The sequence below is a fragment of the Cottoperca gobio genome, chromosome 11 (genome assembly GCF_900634415.1).
Source record: "Cottoperca gobio chromosome 11, fCotGob3.1, whole genome shotgun sequence".
NCBI classification, from domain to species: domain Eukaryota; kingdom Metazoa; phylum Chordata; class Actinopteri; order Perciformes; family Bovichtidae; genus Cottoperca; species Cottoperca gobio.
This window is the reverse complement of record NC_041365.1, coordinates 16,710,707-16,720,240: the sequence shown is the minus strand read 5'-3', so window position 1 is coordinate 16,720,240 and position 9,534 is coordinate 16,710,707. Positions and strand designations below refer to the sequence as shown.

Sequence of the window (9,534 nt, the reverse complement as noted above, 5' to 3'; positions counted from 1 at the left end):
TGACAATGACCTCATTGATGATATTTCAATGGAGGATGATAATGAGGAAGAGGAAGAGGAGGTAGAAAATATGGAGGAAGTTGTAGATCCATCTAAACCCTTGATTTCTGAATGTTACTCTCCGCCTAAGTCCAACATTGTTTCAAGTATAGCTGCACTGGAAAACCAAATGAGGATGATCGACTCTACTTTAAGCCTAAACCACTCCTTTGGTTTAAAATCCCTAACGAATGGTTTTAATCACAGCAGCCAACTCAATTTTAAATGCTCTTTATCGGAGAAAAGGGGGGAAAACTGCAGCCTAAACAGCCCAAATGTGTCAGATTCCTCCTGTTCACCTCGTGTATCGGTGTCTCCAATTCAAAGCAACTCAGAGGGCATGACGATCAAATCACCTGCAGTGAACAACAACAGGCCAGAATCCCACGAGCTTTTGGCAGCCTCAGTGAAGAGAGAGCAATCTGAGTCACCTACCTCTGCATCAGCAGCTGCAGTGGCCCAAGAGCTGCGAGGAATACAGGCCAGCAAGCTATGTGTGAAAGAGGAGACTCCTTATAGTATGTCCTTCCAACTGAGCAGAGAAAGAGGTACATATGCAATGTTGACATCAAAAAGTGTCATAGCCTACTAAAGTCAAATGTGTTGCTCAAATAGTTTTCCTTTTGAGGATGTCAATAATCTATTCAAATGTTTCATTTTGAGAGATGAAAACTTCACCTCTGCACTTTCATTTCAGCTGCGGGTCAAAGCGTTCCCAGCCTGGTAACCAGCACATCTTCAGGCCTGATAAAAACCGAGATGAATGGTCACAGTCTACCGAACAACTCGTCTGAAGGGCAGCACCCACCATTTAGCATCCACATCCCCCCGGCTTATGCGTCAGTCGGCAGCCCAGGAATGACCTCCCTGCTCGGCCCTGCGCCTCCCCGTCGAACACCGAAGCAGCACAACTGCAACGTCTGTGGGAAGAACTTCTCGTCGGCCAGCGCCCTACAGATCCACGAGCGCACACACACTGGAGAGAAACCCTTTGTGTGCTCCATCTGCGGCAGAGCTTTCACCACGAAAGGCAATCTGAAGGTAGATAAAGGAGCTTTTTCCTCTGTTGTGCTGATTGCTCTGCTGATTTATTTAGTTTTAATTATCAGCGTTTTGTGAAATATTAGATGGAGGGTCCTGCACAGCTACAGCAAAAAATAAACAAATTACGTATCAATCCATTTTAAAATGACAAAAAAAATGTGTTCAACTGAAAGTCATTCACATGTTCTCTGTGTCAGAACAAAAATAAATAATAGTAGCTGTTCCTGTTTAAACACAAAATCTACAAATTCTACATTACAACATAATTATTGTCATAAGAATATGCGTAGACTTTAACAAACGGAAGGAAATTAGGAACACCAGAAATGTTAATGTGCATTTTCAAAATAAAAGTTTGTGCTAAATCCATATTAGATTTAATAGGAATTTATAATGCCCTGTTCAGAATTTAGTGCCACATATGTGCTATGATGTTGGTTTGTAGGCCTTTTCCTCCCCACAATCCAAAAAGCATGTGTATAGCGTGTCTGCTATCGACCACACTTATTATTACCTCATTGATTAATTACCAAATTAATCAATCTGTTTATAAAATGTACCACATTTTTAAAAATGTGCATCATATTTTCCCAAAGCCCAAAGTGACCACTTCAAATTGCTTATTTTGTTGCAATTTGCCAAAATTTCCCAAAACCCAAAGATATTCCAACAAAGAAAATCTTTAAATCTGAGGAGCTGGATCCAACAAATATTTGACATTTTTGGCATTAATTAATTATAAAAATAGTTGCTGATAAATTTCTCTGTTTATCGACTAATCAACAAATAAACTAATCACCATTCAAAAGCCCTTACTAGTGGAGCTAGGGTATTGTCAGATCTTGTAAACACTGACCTCCAAATCACAAAATATATCCACATAATATCTGTACATATATCTACACATTCAATAAGCCTATCAATATATGGAATAAAGAGTTTAGTTCAACAGGGAGTATCCAGCACCAGCTCTTTTTATTTAGGGGCCTGGATATTTAATGGGACCACCCATGCTAAACATGTTTGCATTCTGAAATAAAAGTATCTACCAAATGTAAAGTGTTATGTGTCTTTTGCAGGTTCATATGGGAACTCACATGTGGAACAACGCCCCAGCAAGGAGAGGCCGGCGGCTGTCGGTAGAGAACCCCATGGCCCTGCTGAGTGGAGAGGCCGCAAAGTTTGGAGAGATGTTTCAGAAAGACTTGGCAGCTCAAGCGATGAATGTAGATCCTGGATTTTGGAACCGCTACGCGGCAGCTATCGCCAACAGCCTGGCCACGAAGAACAACGAGATCTCAGTGATTCAGAACAGAAGCATCTCTCAGCTGCACCCTCTGACTGCAGGCATGGACAGAGTGAGCACTGCAGGAAGTCCAATAAACAGTCTAACCAAGACAGGCATGGACCTGGGAAATAATAGGCATTTTTCTATGCTGATCGATGACAGCAAAGAAATTGGAATCAATTGAAAAAAAAAAAAGATGATGAATGGAGACTTAATACTTATGCAATCTATTATGGACATTAAAATATTTGTAAAGCATCTTGTTTGTTCTTATGTATTATATATAGACTTTAAAAATACTTTTTATCAATTGACAGAGAATAGTAGGGTATTCACATTTTGCTATTTTACTTTGCCGTCATTTGTGAAAGTTTTTTTGCCTATACATTAAATAAGTTGTTTAACTTGTACCTGAGAATTCCTACGGTGCTTAGATGTATGGTCGCTCTGAAGAAGGGAACATATGTTCAAATCAATAATGCAAAGATTCTGTTATCTCCTCTGGACAGCTGCCCAATGCTGCTAGCTGGTGCAAAGCACAAAACATGCTCATAAATACCCACAGTTAAAAGTTGTCAATGGTATGGGGAGAAATTGTCATTCTTAAACAGATGGACCCGAATAAAAACTAGAACAAACAGTCTGTATGTTCAATTCACCACCTCACTCTGTTCAAACACTGAAACTCCATGTTTTTTCACACATTAGACAAATATATTATTAGTTCTTTATAGTAAAGAATTAGACTACGTCTTTAATTTCATTTTGCTTCATCCCCATAACTACTTTTGCAAACTTGACCTCTCTCTTGATTTAAGCAAGTTAGCAAGTTTTTCCTGCAAACAATCAGGCTGCAGCACTCTTAAACAAAGTGCATTTGTCAACAAGTGGTTCCTGTGTGTTGTTTAACTTTTATGCTCTCTTTGTAGGCCTGTAGCAAAACGGTACCCTTCTCAAGCTGCAACATATGCCCGAAAAACTTGATGAGGATAATAATAATAATAATAATAATAATAATAATAATAATAATAATGATAACAATACTATTATTATTATTATTATTATTATTATTATTATTATTAATAATAATAATAATAATAATAATAATAATAATAATAATGATAATAATAAGCTACTTTAGAGTTATTTTGGTGCAATCATTTTGAGTTTGCATAAGCACAAATCAGTTTTGTATAAGTGTTTATTTTTATTTGTATTATCTCTTCCCAAACTTTATGATACACACAGATGCAAATCCTGTAGTTCACCAACTGTGAGAAGATAACTACAAACTACAAAATATTTTCAAAATGTACTTCATCTTTTATCGGGAGAACATCAAAAAGTGGAAGTTTTTCAGATTAATCGGAATTTCCTCGGAAATTGCCGTTTGTTTATTATTTTGGGACACACACACACACACCGATTAAAAACTCATTACGCCGATTTATCTGGTATACTATCTGGAATTTAAATGAAAAATAAACTGAGTACGACAAAGTGGTCAGGGTGGGTGGGTTTAGGGAAGATTTAATTTAACTATTCTAACTATAGGCCTACGTGAATAAACAATCTCAACTGAAAGGTTCACATATTGCAGACTTTCATCCGCATCTCACGGTCTTTATCAGCAGATCGGTTATCGGCTCTAATTTCGTTTTCAACGGACCATTTATTCTGCTTTCGATGACTCTCGGAAAGTAGACATTCACTGTTTATTTGACTTGGTTTAAGGAATGTGTTACACAGGTGATACAATATTGGAGATACAATGGGAAAAACAACCTTTAATAATAATAATAATAATATGCTGTCTGACATAAACCTTGCATCACAGTACTACTTATCATCGTTTAACTCATAGTTACGACACTTCTGTACAGTAAGTGAAAGCAGCATAAATCTTAAACGTTTTTTTACGTGACGTCAGGATGTGTACTGCCCAGCCAAGATGGCTGACAGCATCCCCTTAAATCCGGTACGGAAGAACTCGAAGAGAATCCCGTATTACAACTCAGCCAGACTTTCAAGGTATGGGTGGGCTAGCTGGCCATTTTTCTTCGGTTGTGTACTAAAGAGACAGCTGTTTGTCTAAAATGATTACATTTCGCTGTCTCGGTGGCTTCCAGGGTGCGTGTTTGTGTTCAGATTGTGGCTGTTAGCTTGTGTGCTAGCACTGCTGCTGACTGCTCCTTCGCATTTTCTCCTTTGACAGCTGCTTGGTTTGCGCACATAATCATCCACAAAGCTAAAAATCCCACTAGTGTTTAATCGGTATTTACTAGTCCAATACCACAAACTGTATAAACTCTTAGTTAGATAGTGATAGATATTTGTTGACTGCTCAGTCCCCTCCTGGCATTTAATTTTAAAGTCACATGATAACTTCTCTGTGCTAACCAAGTTCGTCACATGTTATGAAAGTGTTTCTGCATACTGTAGCTCACCAGCGTGTTCATCTTTCAGACTGGACGAGGATGAGCTAATAAAGCCCTCAGGGTCAGGGATGGAAAGTGAACTAGTCGCATGATCAGGTACTTTTAGACCAGATAGGTTGTTACTGACTGTTTACATAGTATAAGTAATATGTTTTATTGGTTGCCCACCGCAATATCTACCACGTTTGGCTTTTGATGTTTATTTCCCTCACATTTTACATTTAGATTATAAGTGAAACATCCTCTGCCTTTATGTGTTCCTTTCTCTTAATAAGACTCATGTGACCCTGTTGTGAACTGTGTGAACTGTGTGACCTGCTGGCTCAGCTACACAGCAATGGGTCCTGAAGCTGGTAAAGCCTCACTTTATAAAGCTTTTGCTCTGCACGGAGAGTCAGCAAACCTTTTTAAACCAGCCCACTTTTCCTTTACATTTAGGGTTTGTAATCAGATGTGGGATTTCTATAGCAAGAGACACTATGGCTGTTAATGTACTTTGTTGACTAGTCCCAACAGTGTGTAAACAGAAAGTTGTCTCAAGCACAGAGGTTGCTGAGGTCAAAGACTCGAGATTTGATTTGGCGAATCCAACAAGTGTTTCCTCCACCTAACACCCCTTTTTAAATACTGAATTTGTGTAATCCCTCTTGCTTACAGTCCCTGTCTTTTTTTAAATGACACACTTGTTGTGGAGACTCTCCTGTAGCCTATAGATCTTTGCTTTTCTTTGCAAACTTTTCAGTTAACCTTTGACCCAAACCAGAGTTGTGCTCTTATCTTCAGCCACGTTTGTCTCTTCTTGTTGCTCACTCTTCCTGATTGCCATGGAACTAATTTTAGGTTTCTGTGGTGAGCAGAAATAAGAGTTAGAATCAAGCCAGTTGGTCCATTACTTTCATGGTGGATACTCTTGCAGCAAATTAAGATTAATTTAAGGATGCATTTCTATAGTCTGCATGTTGTTGCTGGAAATAACGAGTGTTGCTTAGGAACTCCAAAGCAATGAAGATTCTTGCCTGTCGCATGGTTTAAACTCTGCGTCTGTTAGGTTGCTCTGGAAAATTGGACTTTCATAACCACCTATTCATAAACATGGGTGACATTTGTTACAGTAAAGTGTGTGTGTGTGTGTGTGTGTGTGTGTGTGTGTGTGTGTGTGTGTGTGTGTGTGTGTGTGTGTGTGTGTGTGTTGTCAGAAGTAAATTGCATGATCCTCCCATTACCAGCAAACTCCCACAGGAAGAGTTCATACAGTCAGAACTGCATGACTTTCCGTGTGTTCGTTTTTTTTTTCTCGGACTATGAGTTACTCCACCAAAAATAGTTTTTAAGAAGCATGTTCTATCATAACAGATACATTTATAAAGGCAAATAAAACTGATTTACTTATTAGAAAGGAATGTTTTACAGGACCGCTTCCTAAATCAGATGGAAGATTTAATGTTTAAAATGTGGAATTAAATCCTCTCAAGGAGTTTATTTGTGCCATATAGTCACATATAGAAAGTTGGCTTGATTTTTGTAAATATTTGCAAAACAAATGGCAAGTTTATAAAACCATATGGAAATCCTACATTGTTTATGAAATAAAGAAGAATCTAGAACAAATTCTTGGACTTGGAGACACCAGACATGTGTTTGGGAGGGCAGAAGTGCTGGAATTCAACAGCGATATTACAGTTGATAACAAGAACAATCTGTGGTTAGTCAATATACATATTGTGGGATAATCATCCCACTGAAACGGCCATTTTTGTTTCATCTGAATAGCTGATGAGAAGTGGGCAGAGATCAGGAACCAAACTTGTATAAATGAATGTGATTGTTACTCCACAAGAGGAAATATTTATTCTGATTATAGTTGTACAGCAGGAATCTGTATGTAGCTTTCTGAGGTTTTTACAGTAAAATGCATTAGGGTTAGGGTTAACTTTATTGCATATTTGAGTCTATATCACATTTAGGAAAAGCAAGAACTGGGAATTCACAAACCATCCAGTACTTGTCTGAGTACTGGTGGTGCAGAGCATCACAGTGTCACTGTTTAAGAACTGAAAGTGCTCTTAACTACGAGGGAATCATTATCTCTCTGGGGCTTTCACTAAAGTTGCAGGAGCTGCACCTCCTCACACTCTCAAACCCGGACTTTTCAAAAGGAGAAGCGCTGATGTGATTAGAACAAAAATGTTTCCCAGCAGCCTGTGGTTTTACTTATTAGTATTAGTTTTTTGTTGGAGTACATTTTGTCATGCAACAAGTGGCTGCTGGCGATGAAAGCGGTCGGGCATTGTAGGCCGACACCGTGATGCAGTAAAACACGATGAGAATCTTTGTTCTTCTTCTGTTGTCTATCAGATGCACTTTGACACTAGTGGAGTCGGCAGCTTCCTTCAAATCACAGTAACGCCAGATTTGCGTTTGCACTATAATTAATTGTCAATAAAATATTTCATAGCAGGGAGTTGATCTGCGTCATGACATTCAGCAGATAGTAACTTGTTCAGAAAACATAATATTTTGCTATATAAGTAAAAATAGAAGTGAGTATGGAGGCCATCTTGTCATGTGTAGATGTGTGGTTGTACATACATGCATATTACAGGTGTGAATATCATTGCTGGTGTTTTTTAAGCAGGTAAAGAATAGTATAGGCTCCGCTTCATATAGTTACCGAGAGAGCAGCTCCTCTTATAGTAAACCTGATGCCTCCTTTGGTTCCCAACACTCATTGTGTTCTACAGCAGCATTTAGTTGTTTCAATAGAGGACTGTAGACTTTTACTTATTATTTACTTAAATATCAACATAATACAAAACATTTTCAGTTTTAGGTGCATCTTTGCTCTTCATTCTAAGTTATTGTGGTTTTATGTCTGACAATCTTTTTAATGTAATTTGCATCTTCTCGTCAGAGTTCATAGTTTTTGCAGTGTAACGTATAAATAATTGTATGTGTTGTCAGTGGCCAGTACTGTGAGCCATGTAGGTGTTCCCTGTTAGGCTGCAGACTGCCTCGATTCTTTACAGGGGCCTCATGAATAAGACATTACGTGCTTCTCAAGACTGTTTCCAGCGCGTCTTTATAACATGAATAGGAGACGCACTCAGCAGCACTGAGTGATGAAGGAACTGAGGCACTACGCTGACCAGCTTTAATCTGGGCTCTAATCTTCTGCTAGATTTGAACACATCTCGTACTATGAAGAGCATTCTGTCATTCTTCCATCTTGACAGTCAACAGACAAAATGTCCTGACGTAATGACAGGGACATTTTTTAACAGTGCAGAGTGTATAATCATCACTGTAACTACAGTGAGTGTTAATAGAAGATTCTCATGGTATATCTTTTTTCATGTGTTGCTTTAATTTATTTTAATATATGCGACTGTCCCCTGTCCTCACAGATACTCTGTAGATGATGAGCCCTCTAGCCTGGATGAGATGCCTCTCATGATGTCTGAAGAAGGCTTTGAGAATGATGAGAGCGACTACCAGACGCTGCCCCGGGCCAGAGTCCACCAGAGACAGCGAGGCCTCGGCTGGTTCCTGTTTGGAGGGTGGAAAGTCCTCTGTGGCAGGTATTTCTGCACCATTAGTGTTGTTTGATATAGTTTTATTACGACACAATGTGAGCTGTTTGTGCCTGATGACTCAAAGAAATAACTCTAGTCTCGTGTAGCGCGACCTTTAATCCTTTTCTTTCTGTTCACTTCTACCTCTGCGCAATGTTTATGTTTTGCAGCCTTTTCATAACAGATCTCCAAACATAAAAGCCAAAGGTTATATTCAAGTTTTATTGTAAAATGGATGTTAATCATTGTCCAAGAATGGTTGAGAGGTCGAGGGTTTTCCACAGAACCCACACATGATATAAATATATTGCTTTCATACCGAAGTACATTCCTCTGCTGCGCCGCAGAGTCACATCCCGAGTTCTTGTACTTCCCTTTAGACCTTTACCCTCTCTGAAAGTTGCCAGTGTTTTGTCATTCTGTAAATGTAAGTGTAGTGTATAATGTCAGTAAGTATGCCCGTGATGATCAGTTTGGATTTCAAACGCACCGGTAGTTGTGCATGAAGTGCAAAGAGAGGATAAGGGCATGTTTTTTGGTCGAGTTCCTCGATGCGCACCATCAGTCCAAAAAAGATTTTCAGGTCAAACAGAACGGTGCGGTTTATCCAGCTAATAATTAATTTGACAGGTTTTGCCCTCTAAAGATGTTTGTTCACTGCCGGAACAATAAAGTGTAACATTTTATAAACAAATGTTTGTGCGTCACTTCAGTGCCCAAAAAAGTAACATTTACTAATGAAGGAATTTTATCCAATATTCAGTTTCCCGTGGCGTTCTGTTGTTAGCGGTGCTTCTCCAGTTGAAGCTGCATATTGATCCCCCCCCCCCCCACCCCCCTCCCCATCCCCCCACTAATGAACAAATCGGATTTTTCACAGCTGACCAGTTTGATGCTTTCCAGTAATTTTATGTGTGCTTAGTGTGGGATTATAAAACACAAATAATTCACACTGAATAAGCCCTGACTGTTCAAATGGCATATTATTTAAATAGCATTCATTTGCTCAAATAATCGCTCTTATGAAAGTGGACTCGGAGTGCACAGAGACAGAGAGCGGCGACGCCAATACAAACAAGACTTTTTACCAAAGTTGATTTATTTAGTTTTATGTTTTGCCAACTTGCTTAAAAAGTGGAAAAGCCAAGTCGAT

At 38.9% G+C, this 9,534-nt stretch overlaps 2 protein-coding genes across 4 annotated transcripts in view; both read left to right on the top strand.

Moving 5' to 3' along the window:
* sall3b (spalt-like transcription factor 3b) overlaps positions 1–2,779 on the top strand; it is an 11,747-nt gene extending 8,968 nt beyond the window's left edge. The window contains 3 exon segments of the mRNA XM_029443292.1: positions 1–587; positions 737–1,080; positions 2,163–2,779. The exon segment at positions 1–587 is cut by the window's left edge and continues 2,123 nt beyond it. Coding sequence (XP_029299152.1) covers positions 1–587; positions 737–1,080; positions 2,163–2,555 — 1,324 coding nt within the window. The 3' untranslated portion in view covers positions 2,556–2,779.
* A 1,530-nt stretch (positions 2,780–4,309) lies between these two features.
* The window catches only part of atp9b (ATPase phospholipid transporting 9B), a 41,930-nt gene continuing 36,705 nt past the window's right edge, over positions 4,310–9,534 (top strand). Inside the window, exons 1-3 of one of the 3 annotated variants that reach the window (XM_029442912.1) lie at positions 4,331–4,402; positions 4,838–4,905; positions 8,214–8,387. In XM_029442912.1, coding sequence (XP_029298772.1) covers positions 4,898–4,905; positions 8,214–8,387 — 182 coding nt within the window. In that variant the 5' untranslated portion in view covers positions 4,331–4,402; positions 4,838–4,897. Of the gene's footprint in view, positions 4,403–4,837; positions 4,906–8,213; positions 8,388–9,534 lie in introns of all 3 variants that reach the window. The other 2 variants (XM_029442915.1, XM_029442911.1) reach the window with 2 other exon arrangements.